This window comes from Magnolia sinica, unplaced genomic scaffold (genome assembly GCF_029962835.1).
Source record: "Magnolia sinica isolate HGM2019 unplaced genomic scaffold, MsV1 ctg348, whole genome shotgun sequence".
NCBI lineage: Eukaryota > Viridiplantae > Streptophyta > Magnoliopsida > Magnoliales > Magnoliaceae > Magnolia > Magnolia sinica.
The window spans coordinates 285384-307978 of NW_026682814.1; the positions used below are offsets into that span (position 1 = coordinate 285384).

The window sequence follows — 22595 nt, forward strand, 5'->3', positions numbered from 1 at the left end:
GAGTTTTAGTATTTGGTGTCCTTTTAGGGTTTCTTTCTTGTCATTCCAGGAATAATTCTCTACACTTAGATTTAAACTTTCTATTTTTAATAAATTTTACTAATTTAGGAAAGTTTCAATTTATTTGCATTAGCACTCTTAATTAGGATTTCATTTTATTATTTAAAGCTTTGTAATCTCGGATGAAAGAGAAAGTGATTACAATAAAGTATTTTCAAATTTTCTTAACTCTTGTGGAGACATGAATTCAAGGTCTTATTCACTTGAGAAAGATAATGATCTCTCTTTATCCCTTAATGCTCTTCCTACGTCAGGTATTATTTTCGGTAAAAGAGAAAAAGTTATATTTTCACATGAAGAAGAGACAAATTTCCACTTATGAGATGCCAAGTGGTCCAATTGTGAATATTGTGTGACCCAAAAATTCAGGCTGCCCTGCTCTCCATGTAGGCTACAAAAGCACCTAAATCAGGCTGCTCGGCCCATTTGCCATGCTGGTTTATGGGCTGGGCTTAACCCCATATACTAAAAGTCAAATGGTTGTTCGAGCCAAATTAGGGTAGCTCATGGTCTAAACTTGAAGAACATAGGCTAGGCCATTTACTGCTTTAATTGATGGGTCAGACTTGAGCTCATGAACTCAGACTTGGGTAACCTGCATTTCTGGACTGAGCCCAACCATACACTAATCGGGCCAGGAATTTTAGCCCAGATTTGGCCAAATGAGTATATATATGCAAAGCTCATGCTGGCCCAAATCAACGATTGAAAGCCCGCAAATAGTGGGCCGGGCCCAAAAGAGCTTGGACGCTCTTTTTTAGAGCTGAAAGTCGGGTGGGTTGGGCCAGGTTGGTGCTCAACCCTAGCCCAACCCAAGGTTCCTATACCTCAAACATAACCCAACCCAACTTAACCCAACCTCGGGTTAAGAATTCTCAACCCAAGCCCAACCCAAGCGGGCTCGGTCAGGTTGGTCGGGTAGATATATGCTGATATTTTTCTTATTATATTAATCTATTATACTTCAATACACGTCTTTTTTTTGTACCTATAATTTTATTAATTATATACGTAGTTATTTATCATAAAGAACTTCATTTTTTCAAAACAAACAAGCTAAAACATAGGACAACTACTCTTTTAAAAGTCGTGTTGTGTAGCATACTACAATCTATTTGTGAGAGAGAAGTTGGGCTTATCTTGTTAGCTTGAGTCATCGGAAATGACTTGGACCAATATGAGACCCGACGGCACTGGAATTTCATGTGCTTTCAATACAAGCGATTGACGCTCAATTACAATTTAAAAGTAGCTTATATATCAATCAGGTTCATGTTGGGTTGGGTAACCTGAGCCCGACCCAAGTTTTATCGGGTTGGAGTTTGTATAGCCCAAGTCCGAGACCAAACCCTATACATCCTGCCCAAGCCCAACCCAATGTCGGGTTGGTGACGGGTCGGTCAGGTTGAACCCGCTGGACTTTCAGCCCTAGCTCTTTTGGGCAACACTGCACGATGTATCAGGAAGCCCACCCAAAAATAGTGTGAAAAAACACGATGCACCTTCTCTCTCTCTCTCTCTCTCTCTCTCTCTCTCTCTCTCTCTCGCTCTCTCTCTTTCTCTCTCTCTCCAAAACTCCTCATTAAAGATTAAAAGCTTAAGTGCCATTTAAACATTTAGATGCAATGTGTAAAGCTAAAAATTCAGACCAAACATGACTTTCAAAGGGCAATCTCAAAATCTGGAATACATCAAGTAACTAAAGAATCATCGTAACCATGACAGACAAGGAAGCACCTTGCCCCTTTTATTTACCCATTCTAATAATTGTATTTGAGACAAAGTCTCTGCTTAAAACAAGATTAAAGAAAGGAAAGGAAAAAAACGAAAACAAAAACAAAAACATCTTTCCCTAGATTCAACACCAGAACAATATATATCTAGAACTTCTTAAGAAAAATATCAAACAGTTTTATTTTATATCAGAATCTTTTTCAATGTAACTACTAATATTAGTAGTTACTGAGGTAAGATGAACCCTCACGTAACAATAGGGGCCTATTTTGCCTCTGTCGGTGAATCCCAACCTCCATATATAAGTCTCTAATTGCATGCATTTCTATGACAACATCTCTCATCTTCATTCGTTCCTTTGGCGATTCTGCAGAACAGGATACGACAATGCTGACCAATGAAACCAAGCAATACTGCATTCTATTTCTCATATTATTATGATTTTCACTGTCTTGAATAGCTTCAGCATCTTCTAAGAGAAGTCTTGGATCTATGATCTCCATTACTTGTTCTGGAAAAGCCGACTCTGCAAAGTGATGAAGGCTTTGATTGTCCTTAAACATGTCATCAGTTGGCCGCTTTCCAGTGATCATCTCAAGTAGAAGGATCCCATAACTGTATACATCTCCATGTGTGGACGCCTCACCGCCCATCCCATACTCTACGATTTACAAATGTCACATATCTTAATGTTAAGCAACTAATTAAAGAAAGATAAAAATAGTGGTTAGATATTCAGAGGGAGAAAAAAGGAATATTTCATTCATATAATTAACATTTCTGCCTCTCCCAAAATTTAGAATATCTGAGAATAAGGAATTTGATGAGTGTATGGTTTGTCCCAGCAAATAGTACTTCTAAGAAAATATCCTATAAATAGAACAAGAATCCTCTGTTTTCACACAGTTTATCACAGCTAGAGAAATAATCTAGTAACAATTCTTTGTACCTTATTAATTATAGTGTGAATCAATGTGAGGCCAATCCAGATAACATTTAATCATCATTTACCCTTGGATAAGAAGGTATATCATGAATTGTTGATGCCCACCAAATCAGCTTGATGGGAGAATCACCACCATTCACAAAAGTGCATGATCTCAATTGTAACATTCATAGTTATTTTTGAGTCATGTATGATCAACATGGTATTCCTTCTATTTTGTTCATCATATGTGGGACAAGTGGGAACACTTGGTCCCATGAGAGAAATCCATCCTTTCAATTCGTAACTGACTGTAGCTCATCACCACCAAATTAAAATCACATTTGTCACAATATTCTTCCATCTTTTGGCTTTCTTCCCTATTAAGAGTTTAATTCTGTTATTACTGTATTTAGTCCTATATATGAAGAATGCAGTCATGTATGTAGAAATATCCATTGATTAGATCATTTTCATGCATATCATTCTTAACAACCTTCACCATAATATAAATATATGGAAATTACCAGTCATTTTGCAAGATAAATGAATAAAAATAAAAAGATAAAGGACTAAAATCCTTACCTGGAGGAATATACCCAATAGATCCCCTAATCCCAGATGTGCTGGTCTGATTTTGAGAGCAACTTTCTGCAGCTTCAGAGAGGAACCTTGCTAAACCAAAGTCACCCACATGGGCAACCATGTCAACATCAAGAAGAACATTGCTTGGTTTTAGGTCCCGATGAACAATTGGTGTTTGGCAATGATGATGAAGATAATCTAATGCCAAAGCCACATCAATGGCTATATTCAGCCTTTGTGTAAGATTCAAATTCCTCAATTGACATTGTTCATTGACATTTGGATGTAACCACTTCTCCAGATTACCATTAGGCATGTACTCAAACACTAGAGCTTTGAAATCATTGCCATTAAAATCAATGCTCGAGCAAACCGTTAAGATCTTGACAAGATTTCGATGTCGGATGTTTCTTAAAGCTTCACATTCGGCTGCAAAACCCTTAAAAGCTCCTAGCTGTAGCAGGTTGAGTACCTTCACTGCAACAAGTGTTTCAAAGCATTCTAGAATTCCTTCATATACAGAACCGAAACTTCCCACACCAATTATATTAGCTGAAGAAAACCCATCTGTTGCTTGAAGGAGATCTGCATAAGAAACTTGTAACCACTGATTCTGTGTGGAATATGGAGAAGAAGCTTTCTTTTGAGAATTTCTTCTCCAATAAAGAGCTGCAATGATACACGACAGGAGAAACGAAGATAAAACTACAGTAATGACTGTGACTTTTACTCTGGGAGCAAGAGGCTTTCCTCTTTTCTTAGAAGCTTGCTTAAGGCACCCTGGCAATTGTAGTTCTGGTATACCTCCACAGAGTTTGCTATTTCCATCAATTGAAATTGCGCTGGCATTTCTAAAGATTCCTCCTTTGGGCACTTCACCCTCGAAATTATTAAACGACAAATTCAAATACTGTAAGAAATGAAATTCTTCGAAATACTTTGGAATCTGCCCAGACAAGTTATTGCGCGAAAGATCTAGCTCTTTGATACCTTTTAAATTCTTTAGAGGCTCTGGAATGGTTCCTTGAAACAAGTTGCCATGCATATAAAGCAACTCCATGCTTTGACACTTTCCCAACGTATCTGGAATTTCACCTGATAGTTCGTTCTCTGAGATGTCCATTTCCCTAATATTTTCCAAGTTATCAACTTCCAGCAGGAGAGACCCAGTGAATGAGTTATGAGACAGGTTGATTTGAGCTGCGCTAACTTGTTTGAGTATGGTACCATCGAGTTTATTTTTAGAAATGAAAAATACGTCTATAAATCCCCAATTTCTAAAACTGGATGGTATGCTTCCATGGAAATCATTTCCATCTAACTGGAGAATGCTTAATCGAGTGATGTTGCCAATCGAAGGTGGGATTTGCCCAGAAAATTTATTACGACTGAGACCCAAGGCTTGCAACTTGTTAAGCTTCCCAATAGCATCTGGAAGAGTACCCTTCAAGGAGTTCTCTGTCAGACTCAGGGCATACAAGCTGACGAGATTCTCAATTCCTTTGGGAATGACTCCAAATATCTTGTTGTCTCTTAAAAACAGAATATTTAGCTGTGTCGAGAGATTAGCAATGGAGCCAGGCAACTGACCAGAGAGATTATTAAAAGAAGCACATATGACTTTTAAATTGGTGCAGTTGGTCAGTGAAGTGAGGAAGCTCAGGTCATCACCTTCCCTGCTTCCAAGCTGATTCATCCCAATATTGAAACGGTTGAGAGATGAAAGACTTCCTAGATTTGCAGGTACAGGTCCACTAAAACTGCTGTCTAAAATATCAAAACCTTCGAGACTTGAAGCATTGGACAATGAAATTGGAATCGGTCCAGTGAATTGGTTTCCTCCTATAGAAATCCGTCGCAGGTGTGGAAAAGCAAGGCCTAGGTTGGGGGGAATGCTTCCATGTAGCCGGTTAACTGTCACGCTAAACACTTGGATGGATGAGAGATTATAAATCGATGGTGGAATCGTACCTGATAACTGATTTACACCTAATCCAAAAAAAATAATGCCTGCCAATTGACCAAGCTGGTTTGGAATTTGCCCTTCAAAATTGTTATATGTTAGATCAAGAGTGGTGAGAGAGGAAAGGTTCCCCAACGAAGGTGGGATGCTTCCACTGAGATTGTTGCTGCGGACGTTAAGAGCAATGAGCTTTGACAAAGAGCCAATAACAGCAGGAAGTTCTCCTACCAGCTGATTCTGCATGATGTTAATGGTTATGAGTTCTGAACAGTGGCTCAGATTGGATGGAATTTCTCCTTGCAGTGAATTTACGGACAGATTGAGATGCTGCAACCGGAACAGATGGTCGATTTCTTGAGGGATTTGGCCTTGGAATTTGTTGTTGGAGAGATCGATTCTTCTCAGGAAAGAGAGATTTCCTATGTGAGGTGATAAATGGCCCACCAAGCTGTGGTCTGTGAGGTTCAAGCTCGTGACCCTCTGATGATGACGGCGACTGCACTTGACTCCCGTCCATTGACAGAAATGGAGAGAATCGTTCCATGAACTCAAGATTCCGAGAGGATCTTTGGAAATACCATATTTGAATGCGAGCAATGCGAGTCGATCCGTCTCATTTTTCAATGTAAATACGGAGGGTGAGCAGGAGTTGATGGACGAGAGAAGGACTGCATGGAAGAGGATGAATGACCAAAATACCCTGAGATTCTCCATTATCTGTATTGGAGATGGGAAGATGAAGTAGAAGAAAACACAAATGCAGTGATCAACTGTTTTCACTTACCCTATTTATAGCCGAGTCCGGATCTTCAGGAGTGCGGATCATCTATTTCATGCGCACAGCGATTTTTCGTGGTCTCAATTTTAATTGGTCCACGTCATCTGTACTGGCATGATTACACGGAAAGAGTTTGGCTACTCCCCTGCCACCAGCCAATGGCTGATGGTCGGTGCGTAGGCCCCACAACTCAATCACCACTGTTTCTTGTGGTGTAGTCCACCTGAGATTTGGATCGCCTCATTTTTGGGTTCATTAAAAAAATGAGCTGATAAAATGGATGAACGGTGTAGATAAAACGCAAACATCAGTTGGGCTACAGAGCACCGTCCGGTAGTCAACTGGCATCGTGAATAGGCTATCTGCGGTTGGAAACCGTGTTATGTGGAGAACGTAAACTCTCCCTGTCTCCTCGTCTAACCATAAAAAGTGTATGGAAGAGAACAATGAAGAACGAAATATATATATATATATACACACACACACACACATACCCTTTAGACAATAATCGACTAGTTAGGCTATAGTGACGATGAGAGAAGGACCCACGTATGGAGCAGATCCTCCATATTTACAGACAAGGGTCCACTTCTCAACCGTTGATGAGCTGCGGAGATAGTAACAAAAGAAGATCACATCATTACGTGGCTCTATTATTATTATTATTATTATTATGCTGTGCAATGACCCGTCCACCTCTATTATTGCATAAAAAAATGGTAGTGTGAATCTCGCACGCATAAGGAAGGCCTGACCATGTGTTGGAGTGGAGGGTAGGACTATACATGTTCATAAAATCCAGCCAAGGGTTTGTCCCTGATCCCAAAAATCAGGCCCATCTTAAACTCATGCAGGACAAACAAGCAAAAGTTGGGAAGGGGACACTAATCTTTAAAACCTTTCATTTGTGTGTGGGATCCATCGTGTCGCCCATATCTCTCATTGGGCCACATAAAATGAATTTAGTGGTTTAAGAAAAACTCTACAATATTCCCTATGATACACAGGCTTATTTATTTATTTATTTATTTACACACGCACACAAACGCACACACTCACACCAGTTGATTTCACCTAAATGGGTACCCAAACCCATGGCACTCTTGAGAGTCTGCCACTTGGGCACGAATAAGGATCTTCATATCTTATTATGTTACTTGTGTTGGAATTCTTGTGATTCACGCTGTATACTTGAACGTAGTATATAACTGAGATATAATTAACAAGATTGGTCATTTATTCAATCACTTGCTCGATGTGTAAATAAGATTAGGTAATATTTATATAGTAAGATTCATTATCTGACGGTGAATCTCTATAAATTTTTCGACATGGATAAAATAGAAATGAGAAAGAGATTCTTACAGCCGGTCTCTAAAGACAGCTATGGAACACTTCTCTTAACGCAAGATTGAATCCAGTGTGTGAGCTTGGATTCAAATCATAAATATGATTACCAGCTTATTAATTAACGCTACGGATTACGCTACAAAATGTAAACAACAAGTAGAAAGTAAAGGATTACACTAAGAAATGTAATTTGATTTGGCAGGAAAGTTAAAGCAACTTGCACTATGGAATATAAAAAGGATAATTGAAGGATGATGTTTAGGTTTGATTGAGTTAATATGAGATGAAATCTTCCTTTTGCATTCCTTTTCTAGTTTAAGCTTTACCTTGAGCATCTAGATTCTTCTCATGTTTCGACGGTTGCCATAACCGTTCAATACTTCGTGAACTACTCTACTCGTACTCTTGCCCCATGTTTTATAATTGCTTTTATGTCATCACTCCTTCATAAGCCGCTTACAACATTATAACCGTCTAATGTATTCCAGTTGTGCTGTCAACACGATCCTGTCTGTATATCTCTATGGATTTTTAAATACACCATGCGAACACATAATTTACTTTAATTGGTTTCCACAAGAAATGGTTACAACAGGTATGAATATAACTCTGTTACCGGGTTGAGAAGTGAGGTGCCTATGAAGGCCGAAGGAGGTAGCATGAGCCAATTTCAACCATCAATTTCTACCAAATGTCAGGAGGGATAGCATTGTGTCTAGCTGTGCAGCTACTCCCACTAGATAGCCAGACTTTTATCTGAATACTAAAATAATAAGTCTTCAAAAGTACATTTTGACAACTGACTTTACTTCTTATTTATCATATCAATCTTTTCCTTTATTCATGGTATCATTCTTTTCTAGTGTGATTCATGTCGGTTGGTTAAAAAGCAAAAAAAAGAAGAAGAAGAAGAAGAAGAAGAAGAAGAAGAAGAAGAAGAAGAGATTGACTGATAATAAGACCACAGGTACGACACAGATTGCTTGCCAAGTTCCTACGCTGGGAAATTAGGCTGTCACGCCCCAAACTCAGAAACCGGGCTCACAAAATTCCCGATCATCGAATCCGGTGCCGACAGCCTCCGTAGAACCCCATTCTCGGCTCCCAGCGCCCATTCGCAAGGTTCCGATCCTGGGATGCTATAAAGAGGATTTTCAACATCAGTTTGATTAGTAATAAGCATAACCAAAGACATAACCCACAAACAACAACCCAAAAACTCCATCACATTTCCACTATGATAAAAAACTTTACAAGTACAATGAGCATAAAGGGAAATACAATGATGATAAACAAAAACTCCAAAATGATCAGCCACGCGTCCAAGCCTCAGCGTTGCTGCTATCCAACGTCACCTGCACGCAATGGTCGTGCATAAGCTTATAGAAAGCTTAGAGGGTGGTGAAAGTGTATGCTTAAGGTGGTAATGCAGTTATGCAGTATCAGAGTAATGCGGAATATGCTGATGAATGCCAAGAATACCATAGCCATACCAAGACCATACGGTGCAAAGCATGAATGATGTCGGCCCTACCAAGGCCATGCAATGCGAAATGCAACTCAAGTATACAAATCCTCATCTAAGTCCACATCAATACAGCTCAAAAATCTGGGATATCACCGGGATCTAGTACACTCCAAGCCAGATTGCCGCCCCATCGCGCGCAATAAGGCGAGTGGAAAAGACCTCACTATCCGCCTGCCAATATCAGGCTCGGCTCGTCAATAGCGGACCCATTCCTCGAGCTAGTTAGACTCAGCCTAGCATTGCTCCCTACTCTCGGGCGGGTAAGGCCGCACCCCCTTCCAACCGACCATGACACAGTGGAAAGCGCAACCGTCTGGTAATCGGTATTCAGCGCTCATGCACCCACTCGGTTTAGACGTTGGAGCAACCTCTTGGTACCATAAGGGTTTAGGGACTTTCACCCAGGGATATCTATCGCACCCCATGTAGAACAGTATTTTCGGTATCCAATCCTGCCAACCACGATACGTCTGTGGAGGCTACGGCCCTGATGTCGCTAGGGCGTACAGTAACCATATCACACAATGCGAATGCATGAATCACACTATCCAGTCATGCAGCAATCCTGCGCGTATCGTGCGCTCATGTAGGGCAACACCCCCTGTACGGGAGCCCCTAAACAATCTGCCCAAAGGCATATGCTATGATCAGTCATTTCTCATATCAAGCATACGTATGATGCATATGATCATGAATCATGGAACTAAACATGTTATATAGGATGGATGATATTCATAACGAAGATGGGCCTAGACGGCCTACACATCACACGCGTGGGCCCTAGGGGAAGTCATAATGCGGACATTTAACCAACACTATACTTGCAATGGGGACGTCAAACCGCCATTGTTCCTAAGGTACAGCCCGTCGTAAACATCATTAAATAAATCATGTTGGGATCACACATTGCAATGGACCTTAGGTACATCCCATTGGGCCTTAAATACATCAAATGGGCCAAATCACATGGGCCTTATATTCATTAAGTGGGCCACATCAATGGGCCGCACCAATGGGCCTTATGTACATTGCAATGGGCTATAACCCGTGGGCCTTAGAGTGCATCAAATGGGCCTACTCACATGGGCCTTATATGTATCAAATGGGCCTCGCCAATTGGGCGCCATACGTGCATCAAATGGGCCTCAACCCATAGGCCCCAATACATTTTAATGGGCCTTAACCCATGGGCTCCTAATACATCAAATGGGCTTCGACCCATGGGCCTTACATATAAATCAAAGTAGGCCTCAACCATGGGCCAGAAGTAAGCTGAGATGGGCCTCCCATCACCAGTGTATTAGATACAATATAATATATAATTTATATATATAATACATACAAAATTATATATAATATAATATTATATATGTATATATATATATATACACACACGCACGCACGTACACACCCACACACGCACGCACGCACACACCCACCGTCCAGGACGATGGGGTAAAATACAAACATCACAGTGGGTTCCACCGTCCAAGCGGACGGTGGAAATAAAACACTTACATCACTGTGGGCTCCATGTGGGGCCCACCATAATGTTTATATTCCATCCAACCCGTTGATAAGGCCATGTAGGCCTAAATGAAGGGTGAACACAAATTCCACCCTGATCCAAAACTTCTGTGGGCCCAAAAAGGGTTTCAAAGGTAAAGGTTCAATCCCACTGTTTCCAATGATGTGGGCCACCTGAGTCTTGGATCAAGATGATTTTTGGAGTGGGCCCACGTCAGGGGGTGGCCCACCCGATGGACGGGTAGATGACAGATAAGCATCAAGGTGGGGCCCACGGCTACAGCCGTGGGTGGCTGTACGTACGTCCGTCCGCCCGGACGCAGTGCGCAGGCAGCGCCTGCTGCTCTCTGACACAGCAGCTGCTACTGCTGTGTTAATTATTTTATTTATTTATTTATTGATTTCAAGTGTTTTCGTGGTTTTTCACAGGTGGGACCCACGTTTGAAAATTCACTCCGTCCAATGGTCCTCCTTGGCTCAAGGCAAGCAAAACAAGCCCAATATTGGGCATATTTCAGTGTATAACAATATCAGGGAAGGTCTCAATGGTGAAAACTACCATTTGCTATGGTATGGCCCGTCCGAAGGTCTGATTGGTCCTATCTTTCGGCTCAACGCCTAAAAAGGGCTTGGGAAAGGAATGGATGGTATGGATCGAAAACATACATCAAGATGGGGCCTACACAAGTGGACCACTCCCATTGGCTTGAAACCAAGCTAATATTTGCATTTTCCAGCAAAACGTCCAGCGTCCGTGGACGCTGGACTGTTGGCCGTGCAAGGTGGGCCTGCTCATGTGGGCCACCACTGATGGATGGTGTGGGTACAATACATGCAAAGTGGGCCCCACTTGTAGGTGATTTGGATGGGATGCATACCTTGTGGTGGGGTCCATTCAAGTGGGCCACACAACCTCATTATCATAACAACAAAAATAATAATAATAATAAAATAAAAGGGAGAGAGATAGAGAGTGAGACCCGTGAGATGGAGGGACCCCAGCACTATGGGCCCTCCCTTGCACTAAATCATACATCAAGTGAGTCCCATTACATGTGGGTCCATGAAATTGAAATCCAACGGTGGAGATCCCTTCTCCACTAAAATAGAAGGTCTAGATGACCCTAAGTATGCAAGAAAATAAACATCATGATGATCCAAGTGGGCCATCGGCCACATCTTAGGGTCCCAAGTGAGATCCAAGCCATTGATCGGTTGGCCTCATTTGGCCCATCTTAAAAACATTAAAATCTACCCTACCAAAACACCCACCGCTTGATCTTCTTACTCCCTTGGCTTCCTTAGCTCCTTGTGCTTTTCTTTGATGGAGGAAGATGAGAAATGGATGGCTAGGATAGGAGATCTAGGGATGGAAAGGTGGGCCACACATGTAGCTTGGGAGATATGGGGAGAGGCTCATACGTATGGGATTTTTCTTGCTTATGAGAGAGTTTGAAAATGAGAGAGACTTGTAAAGGGAGAGAGAGAGGGGGAGTGATGGGTGATGGATGGGGTAGTGATGGGTGTAAGAGACTCTTTTTAACTTTTTTGGCAAAAATTGTAAGAGAAGGTAAGGCTTATGTAAGAACTTTTTGACTTTGGGGCTTGCTTGGGAAAAGGTGAAAGGTGATGTGTACTTGACATGATGGGATTGATGTGATTGATTGATTGATGTAACACCTTGTAGAGATTCCTTCGGAATTTGCACCCGCGGCGTTTTCCTCACGCCGAATGCTGGCCCACATCTCCCAACCACGGTATCGCCTCGGCGCGCAAGTCGCGGCATCGGAACCGCGGCGACGATGCGGTCGCTAAGGAATAAGTCCTGGGTTAAGTCGACTCGGGTTGACGGCATGAGAATCAGGGTCGCGCGCAAATACCGGTTAAGGGTCGAAGGTTGCCGGAATTCGACCGGGAAGACCGTGGAAGCCTATGGGATGGTACGATCTAGGATACGGGGCTTACCTCACATAAGTAACAATTTATTTATATTTTCTTGCTTTCTTTCCTTATGGATTCGAGAAGTCTCTGTGAGGAGTCCAGAGAAGTTCTATGGATTCGGAATAGTTATCCTCTTGAGGAAGATGGTGCTCAACCTCACGTCCTTCCTTGCGTCACCATCTATATTTTTCCCACGTTTCGACAGTTGCCATAACCATTCAATACTTCGTGAACTACTTTGCTCGTACTCTTACTACCTGTTTTATAACTGCTTTTATATCATCACTCTTTCATTGGCCGCTTACAACATTATAACCCCATCTAATGCATTCCATCTGTATTGTCTACACAATCCTCTCTATATATCTATGTGGATCTTTAAATACACCACACTAACACATGATTTACTTCCATTGGTTCCCACAAGAAATGGTGACAATAAGGATGAATACAACTCCGTTATCGGAAAAAAAAAAAACTCCATTACCGGGTTGAGAAGTGAGGTACTTATGAAGGCCTAAGGAGGTACGAAGTTTGAATGAACCAACTGTTATATTTTAAATTATTTTAAAATAATTTAGTGTTTCAAAATATCCATTAGGACGAACCATGGTTGTGGCCATAGGTGCGCATGTGCCTTACGGATGTGTCTTTTCACCCACTGGGACAAACCATGGCTATGGCCATAGGTGCGCATGTGCCCTACGGATGTGTCTTTTCATTGAAAGGTTATATTTTTTTAATTTTTGTTTTAAAAAATTGTATCTTTTGAAGCCTAAAGGTCGCACCATTTGGATTTAAACCCAATAGTCACAACCCTTTGTGAAAGGGTGTCTTCACAAAGCCTATAAATAGACTTTCTCTCATCTGTTTTAAAAAAAGTAAGAAAAGAGTTTTTTTTATATTAAAACTACGGATTAAGTGTTTTCTAGTTCGGGTTAAGATTACAAAGTGGTTCGAGCCCGTGTACAGTGAGTGCACCGCTGGGACCGGGTCATAGTCGTTGTATCCTGGAGGTCGATTACTCTGGAAACCTGTTGCACTTGGGACACTGTCCAAGGGGAACAAATTCGATTTCAAGCCGAGTAACTCATGTCACGCTTCGACTTCTATAAATCGATAAGTTTTTTATTTTCTTATTTTAATTTTAATTTATTTTATTTAAATAGTTTTTCAAACTCCATATCCCAACACCAACTTCAACCATCAATTTCTACCAAACGTAAGGTGGGATAGCGCTGGGTCTAGCTTTGCAACGACTCTCACTAGGTAGCCATCCTTTTACCCGATTACTAAAATAATAAGTCTTTTTAAAAGTATTGTTTGACCAATGACTTCACTTTTTATTTATCATATCGTTCCTTTCCTATATGGGATTGAATAAAAAAAAATAAAGGAGACTTCCCTTTATTCCTGGCATGGTTCTTTTCTCATGTGATTACAGTCGGTGGATTAAAAAAATAATTAAAACAAAAATTAAAATAAAAAATTAAATTAATTTTTTTTAAAATAAAAAATAAAATAACTGATAGTAAGACCACAGGTATGACGCAGAATGCCTTCCTATAATAACGATGGTTATAAATCCACTCCGTTCATCTGTTTTTCCGGCTCATTTTAAGACATGAAATGAAGAATGAGGTCGGTCAGAACCCCGGAGAGGCCAATGGAGTGGAAACAGCAAGGATTTAAAGACCAACGTTGGAACATTCATAACGCATTAATGCCATAGAAGTTTTGTACCAACTTTTCCTTCTTTTCAGTTCATCTCAATTGGGGATTGCCTTATAGAAGGTTACGAGGTTATATAAATAAATGAAAAAAAAAACATATAAACAGTTTGGATGGCATATGAACATTAAGGTGAACTGAAGAAAGTTTCAATGGTAGGCATTTCTTTTCGGCTGTCTCCTCTCATGTGGCATTCTCAAGTTTTAGATCCCTTCATTTTTGGTCTCACTTCCTTAAAATAAACTGTTAAAACGGATGGACAGGATGGATCTATCACAGAAATTATGCCAACCCTACCTAAGTTCATGTGCTGCCTTCCCAGGCCATCCCCGTCCACTAGCATAACTTTCCTTGCCTCACGTGATTCACGCTCAACATTAGATGAGTAATATGATAATATAACGTCCGACTAGACAACACTACCTCCATTTAAATATATAGAAATCAAATTAAAGAAAAATGAAAGATACGGAGGTATATGCGTTTGGCGCATGGGGCTTTCACGTGGGGCCTACAATCTCTATATTCAACCATTGCTTGATACTTGAGCTCTCAGCGATGCAAACCGTGTCAAGAAGGTAGACTCTCCCACAATCTCCTCATTCAACAATAGCTTGACACGTAAGCTTTTTGTGATGGAAACCGTGTTGATACCAACACGGATTGTGACCTTCTCTCCCACAATCTCCTCATTCAACAATAGCTTGACCGTAAGCAGGTTTTTGTGATGGAAACCGTGTTGATACCAATACGGATTGTGTCCTCGGTGAAGTGTTGACGTGGCAAAGTTGTGTGCCTCACCACCGTTCATCCACTTTGAGAGATCATTTTAGAATACAGGCTAAAAAAGAGGCAGATTCAAAGCGCAAATAAACCACACCAAAAAAAATAAAAAATAGTTGGGACTGAATGCCTATTATTAAAAACTTATTCGTGATCATAGAAATTTTGTATCAATATGATATTTATGTTTCTTCTTCAGCTCTACCGATATATCCTTGTGAACATGTTAGATAGCAAAAATATATCATCTAGGCTTTAGGAAGTTAATTTTCAATGGTGAGCGTCCTTATCCCCATTGATTTATGTGGTGTGGTCCATTTGAGCTTTGCCACACAACTAGTCACGCAATCTGCTTCCTGTCGAGACGTACTCCTTCAGATGAGATGATGAAATGAGAATCCATCAGATTCACTTTTTTAGGGTTCGGTTTGGGAGATGAGTTGCTGCTGTTGCTCACCATCTTTCTTCTTCCTCTTTCAGGCCTCTCCTATTTCCACTGTCGGAAGACAGAATGCCCGTGGAATTTTTAACTCATGAGGAAGAGGCTGAATCGAAAATTGGCCCACTCCGCTTTGGATTTGGTTTGGGTTGATTTTGGGAGGGTGTTTGGCTGGTGATCCCCACACCAGCCAGCTATACTGGTGTTGAGCCCCACCATGATATATGTGTTTTATCCATGCCATCCGTCCATTCATTTTTCAGTTACATGAACCCGGCCCAAAACAAGCCAGATACAAAGCTCAAGTGGACCAACAAACAGGAAACAGTGGTTAGAATGATGTCCACCATTGAAACCTTTATACGGTCCACAGCGATGTTTAGTTGTCATCCAACCAGTTCATGAGGTCACACAGACTTGGATGAAGGGAAAACACAAATATCAGCTTGATCTAAAACTTTTGTGGCCCACCAGAAGTTTTCAACTATAATTGTTCAATCCCCTCTGTTTCCTGTGGTGTGGTACACTTGAGCTTTGTTTCTGCCTCAATTTTTTGGGCTCGGGCCCTAAAATAAGTTGAAAAAAATGGACCACATACATCATGGTGGGGCCCACAGAAATTTGACACCAGCTAGATGGCTGGTGATGGGGTTATCAGAGCCAATCCACGTTCTCTTCTTCTTCTTCGTGGCTTGTTGACTGTATGCGGCTCTGATGAGTTTGCATGGCCTGGCTCGACTTGCTTGACATTAATGACTGAGATTAGGATTTAAAAAAAAAAAAAAAAACTCACGCACACACACCCCATCCACTCACGCCGTAGTTGGTTTTCACCACCTATGGATACTCGAACCCTTGACCGGGTGTTGAACTCACGAGAGTCTACCACCCTAGTTAAGGATCCATATGGGACGAACTTGAACCATGGTTTTAAGGTGTGGACGACTCTGCTGTAATTCCTCAACTCGAACTTGGTCAGACCTGATCTGGTAAGCTAGCCATGGTCCGAGTCCGATTCAAGTCATGCCGGGAATGGACATAAGTTCATAGGTCAGCCCATTTGCGATGCCAGTTTATGGGTTGGGCTTGACCCATGGTTTAATACCTGGCCGATTCTGAATCTAAGGTCGGGTTGAACCATCATTCTAAGATCAGCAGTCTGATACATTTCTATCATGTTAGATAGCCAAAACCTTCACCTCATGTTCTAAAATGGTTGTTGAAGCCCAATTCGGGTCTTTCTGGGCATTTAGACAGGTCCATAGCTCAAGGGCTAGACTTGGAGATGTGTAGTCTGGGCCGTTCACCCGCTCTGGTTCATGGGCCGGATTTGAGCTCATGACCTCAACGTTGAAACAAAGGCTATCAATGCCATTGAGTTATGGGTTCAAATCCATTGGGTAAGTTCATATACAAGGTTTCTCTATCATGAAAAGTCCCTGGAGCACTATCAATGCCCTGGGTCTGGGCTTCCCGTTCATTATTGGAGCTGCATTCTTGGGCTTAGCCCAACCATATACTAATCAGGCAAGGAATTTTCAGCGACACTGCATGGATGTATCAGGAAGCCAACAAATGTACGTTGATATGGTCTGTTGGTCGAATTTCTTTCAATATCCATCTCTTTCATCCATGTCTGGCCCACCTTCTCTAAAGTGGACCTGCCTGATGAGATGTACAACCTAGAGTTAGCAACAGCCCATCCAAGTTCCTTCTCTTGAGTTGATCGGATGGATGGAACTGCGTGATGGTCCATGACAAGAAATTTACATTGAGCTGATGATCATCGATCAAAGGTTTAATCTTCTCACTTTCATTAGGTGTGGCCCAAATAAACAGTGGGATCTGCCTGTCATAGCTACAATGCGGGGGCTCATTTTTTATTTTTATAAATCTTTTTTGACCCCATCATTTCTTTTGTATATAAAACATGCCAACCTGATTTCGTACCAGCGCCCACACGTGGGGCACTTGATAAAGGGCTAGGATCATACAACTTGGGATGTGCCGCTGGATGATCTTCTTTATAAAATATTTCTCGACCCGACCTGAGGTTTTTGACGTTGAGTTTTTAACTATGACTTGTTAGATCAGACGTGTGATGAAGGGACACGGATTGCATGGTGTAGCACACAGTACGGATTTGCGGTATGTGTTTCATATCCATGCCGTCTATCCATTTTTCTAGCTCATTTTATGGTATAGGCCCAAAATTAAAGCAAATCCAAATCTCAGTTGGATCACACCACAGGAAACAGGGTGATTAATGAAGGGATAATTCTTGGTGACCATAAAAGTTCTAGATCAAGCTGATATCTTTGTTTTCCTTTCATCCAGGTCTGTGTGACATTATCAACCGATTGGATGGGAATTAAACGTTAAGGTGGGCTGCTTGAAGTTTTTAATGTCAGGCATTCAATCACCATAGTTTCCTGAGGTGTGGTCCACCTGAGATTTAGATCTGCTTCATTTTTTAGCTCATGCAGAAAAAAAAGTAAGAAAAAACATTGAGCTGGCAAAATGGATCTTCAGTCTGGATATAAATCACATACATCAAGGTAGGCCCTACATTTATGGATCCTCTATCCTGCTGGCCCTTCAATTCAGTGGATGGGTGATGGACCAAATCACCATTGAACAATCATGTTCATCTAATCAGTGGTCATATGCCCATTGCATATAACACCTCGGTCCTTTTATTCTCTCCTGACAATGACAACAACAATTCACATGATTCTAACTGTAACTTAATAAGATTGTATTATGATATTTATAATACAATCTCCTTCCGTCTGAAATGAGATAAAAGAAAAGAAACAAAAATCTTCCCCATATATTCAACACTAGAATAATATATATCTAGATCTATTTAGAAAAATATCAAGCAGTTTTATTTTATGTTGGAATCTTCTTCAATCTAACTACTAATCTAATCTTACCAGTTACTGAGGTAAGATGAACATTCACCTAACAGTAGGGGCCTATTTTGTCTCTGTCACTGAATCCCAACCTCAAGATATGAGTCTCTAATAGCATGCATTTCCATGGCAATGTCTCTCATCTCCATTCATTCCCCTGGCCATGCTGCAGAACACGATACACCTATTCTGACCAATGCAACCAAGCAATCATGCATTTTATTTCTCAAATTGTTATGATTTTCACTGTCTTGAAATGCTTCAGCATCTTCTAAGAGAAGTCTTGGATCCACGATCTCCATTACTTGTTCAGGAAAAGCCGACTTTGCAAAGTGATGAAGGCTCTGATTGTCCTTAAACATGTCATCAGTTGGCCGCTTTCCGGTGATCATCTCAAGTAGAAGGATCCCATAACTATATACATCTCCATATGTGAATGCCTTACCGCCCATCCCATACTCTACGATTTACAAATGTCACATATTTGAATATTAGGCAACTATTTAAAGAAAGATAAAAATAGTGGTTAGAGATTGAGAGGGAGAAAGGGAATTATTTCATTTAATTAATTAACATTTATGCCTTTCCCAAAATTTAGCATTTCTGAAAACAAGAAATTTGGCTTAACATTTATTTTTAATCTCTGCACTATGAGTGTGTAATCAATCTTAACAAATACTCCTAAAAAATATCCTATAAATTGAACAAGAATCCAGTATGTTTCTTCTCTCTCTCTCTCTCTCTCTCTCTCTCTCTCTCTCTCTCTCTCTCTCTCATATATCGTATCATGCTAGAGAAATAATCTAAGCAACAATTCTCTGTACCTTACTACAGTGTGAATCCATGTGGGGCCCAATCTAGCCAACATTTAATAAGACTGTCTACCATGAATTGTTGATGCCCATCAAATCATCTTGATCGGATGATTGCGGCCATTCACGAAAGTATTCCTTCTATTTTGTTGATCATGAGTGGGACCACTTGGTCCCAAGAGAGAAATCCATCCTTTCAATTTGTAACTGACCGTAGCTCATCATCACTAAACTAAATCACATTTGTCAGATTCTTCCATCTTTTTGGCTTTCTTCCCTATTAAGAGTTTAATTCTGTTATTATTGCTTTTAGTCGTATATATGCATGGAGAATGTACTACTGTGTATAGACATATCCATTGATTAGATTATTTTCATGCATATCATTCTTTAGAAGCTTCACCACAATATAAACAAATGCAAACTACCAATCATTTGCAAGATAAATGATTAGAAATGAAAAAAATGGACTAAAAAATTTACCTGGAGGTATGTACCCAATCGATCCCTTAATCCCAAATGTGCTAGTTTGATTTTGAGAGCAACTTTCTGCAGCTTCGGAGAGGAACCTCGCTAACCCAAAGTCACCCACATGGGCAACCATATCATCATCAAGAAGAACATTGCCTGGTTTTAGGTCGCGATGAACGATTGGTGTTTTCGAATGATGATGAAGATAATCTAATGCTGAAGCCACATCAATGGCTATATTTAGCCTTTGTGTAAGATTCAAACTCCTCAGCTGAGGTTGTTCATCTACATTTGGATGCAACCACTTCTCCAGACTACCATTAGGCATGTACTCAAACACCAGAGCTTTGAAATCATTTCCATTAAAATCAATGCTCGAGCAAACTGTTAAAATCTTGACAAGATTTCGATGTCGGATGTTTCTTAATGCTTCGCATTCGGCTACAAAACTCTTAAAAGCTCCTTGTTGCAGGAGGTTGAGTACCTTCACTGCAACAAGTGTTTCAAAGCATTCTAGAATTCCTTTATATACAGAACCAAAACTTCCCACACCAATTAAATTAGCTGAAAAAACCCATCTGTCCCTTGAAGGAGATCTGCATAAGAAATTTGTAACCACTGATTCTCTGTGGAAGATGGAGAAGAAGCTTTCTTCGGAGAATTTCTTCTCCAATAAAGTGCTCCAATGATACATGACAAGAGAATTGAAGATGAAACCACAGTAATAACTGTGACTTTTACTCTGGTAGCAAGAGGTTTTCCTCGTTTCTTGGAAGCTTGTTTAAGGCACCCCGGCAATTGTAGTTCTGGTATACCTCCACAGAGTTTGCTGTTTCCGACAACTGAAATTGCGCTGGCATTTCTAAAGATTCCTCTTTTTGGCACTTCACCCTCGAAATTATTGAATGACAAATTCAAATACTGTAAGAAATGAAATTCTTCGAAATACTTTGGAATCTGCCCAGACAAGTTATTGGCCGAAAGATCTAGCTCTTTGATACCTTTTAAATTCTTTAGAGACTCTGGAATGGTTCCTTGAAACAAGTTGCCATGCATATAAAGCAACTCCATGCTTTGACATTTTCCCAATGTATCTGGAATTTCACCTGATAGTTTGTTCTCTGAGACGTCCATTTCCCGAATATTTTCCAAGTTATCAACTTCCAGCAGGAGAGACCCAGTGAATGAATTACGAGACAGGTTGATTTGAGCTGCACTGACTTGTTTGAGTATGGTACCATTGAGTTTATTTTCAGAAATAAAAAATTCTTCCATAAATCCCCAATTTCCAAAACTAGATGGTATGCTTCCATGGAAATCATTTCCATCCAACTCAAGATAGCTCAATCGAGTGATGTTGCCAATTGAAGGTGGGATTTGCCCTGAAAATTTATTTCGATTGAAACTCAAGGCTTGCAACTTGTTAAGCTTCCCAATATCATCTGGAAGGGTACCCTTCATGGAATTCCCTCCCAGATTCAGAACATACAAGTTGATGAGATTGTCGATTTCCTTGGGAATGATTCCAAATAACTTGTTTCCTCCTAAATTCAGAATCTTTAGCTGTGTCGAGAGATTAGCAATGGAGCCGGGCAACTCACCAGAGAGATTATTTAAAAAAGTAGATATGACTTCTAAATTGGTGCAGTTGGTCAGTGAAGCAAGGAAGCTCAGGTCATCACCTTCCCTGCTTCCAAGCTGATTTCTCTCGATATTGAAACGGTGGAGACGTGAAAGACTTCCTAGATTCAAAGGCACATGTCCACTAAAACTGTTGTTGCTAAAATCAACAACTTCGAGGCTTGAAGCATTGGACAATGAATTTGGCAGCGTTCCAGTGAATTGGTTTCTACCAACAAGAATCCCACGCAGGTGTGGAAACAATAGGCCTAGGTTGGGCGGAATGCTTCCATGTAGCTGGTTAGATGCCACGCCAAATTCTTGGATGGATGAGAGATTATAAATCGATGGTGGAATCGTACCTGATAACTGATTTCCAGCTATTTGAAAAGTGATAATGCCTGCCAATTGACCAAGCTGGTTTGGAATTTGCCCTTCAAAATTGTTAGATGTAAGATAAAGAGTCGTGAGAGACGAAAGGTTCCCCAACGAAGGTGGGATGCTTCCACTGAGATTGTTGATGCGGACGTTAAGAGAAATGAGCTTTGACAAAGAGCCAAGATCGGCAGGAAGTTCTCCTACCAGCTGATTCTGCCTGATGCTAATGGTTATGAGTTCTGAGCAGTGGCTCAGATTGGATGGAATTTCTCCTTGCAGTGAATTTACGGACAGATTGAGATGCTGCAACCGGAATAGACGATCTATTTCTTGAGGGATTTGGCCTCGGAATTTGTTGTTGGAGAGGTCGATTCTTCTCAGGAAAGAGAGATTTCCAATGTGAGGTGATACGTGGCCCACCAAGCTGTGGTCCGTGAGGCTCAAGCTCGTGACCCTTTGATGATGGCGGCGACTGCAGGTGACTCCCTCCCATTTGCAGAAACGGAAAGAATCGTTCCATGAACTCAAGATTCTGAGAGGATCTTCGGAAATACCAGCTTTAAATGCGAGCAATGCGAGTCGATCTGTCTCATTTTTCAATGTAAATACAGAGGGTAAGCAGGGGTTGATGGAGGAGAGAAGGATTAGATGGAAGAGGATAAATGACCATAATACCCTGAGATTGGAACGTGGGAATTCCATTATGTGCAAAGGAGATGGGATGATGAAGAAGAAAAAGCAGGAATGTAGTGAAGAGTTGTACTCACCGACAATATTTGTAGCTATTGTAGCTCATAAATATGACGGGAAATGGAAGCGGATTGCATGCTAGTGTGTTGACGTCCCTAGGTTCCGTGGGTCCTATCATGTATATATGTTATATCAAAACCGTCCGTCCATTTTGAGAAATCGTTTTAGGGCTGAAGACTGAAACATAAACCAATCTTAATCTCAATTGGACCACACCGTAGAGAGCAGTGGGGACTGAATGTTAACCATTGAAAACTTTTTAGAGTTTTGGATCAATGTGATATTTGTTTTTTACCCTTCAT

At 40.8% G+C, this 22595-nt stretch overlaps 1 protein-coding gene and 1 pseudogene across 1 annotated transcript; both read right to left on the bottom strand.

The window, feature by feature from the left end:
* Positions 1-2012: 2012 nt before the first annotated feature.
* Positions 2013-6089, bottom strand: LOC131236266 (probable LRR receptor-like serine/threonine-protein kinase At3g47570). Its single transcript, XM_058233389.1, has 2 exons — positions 3305-6089; positions 2013-2455 (listed from the first exon to the last, which is right to left on the bottom strand). The coding sequence occupies exons 1-2, from the start codon at positions 5979-5981 to the stop codon at positions 2013-2015; spliced, it is 3120 nt and encodes a 1039-aa protein (XP_058089372.1). The 5' UTR covers positions 5982-6089.
* Positions 6090-18087: 11998 nt separating this feature from the next.
* On the bottom strand, positions 18088-22245 carry LOC131236258 (probable LRR receptor-like serine/threonine-protein kinase At3g47570; annotated as a pseudogene).
* Positions 22246-22595: the final 350 nt, after the last annotated feature.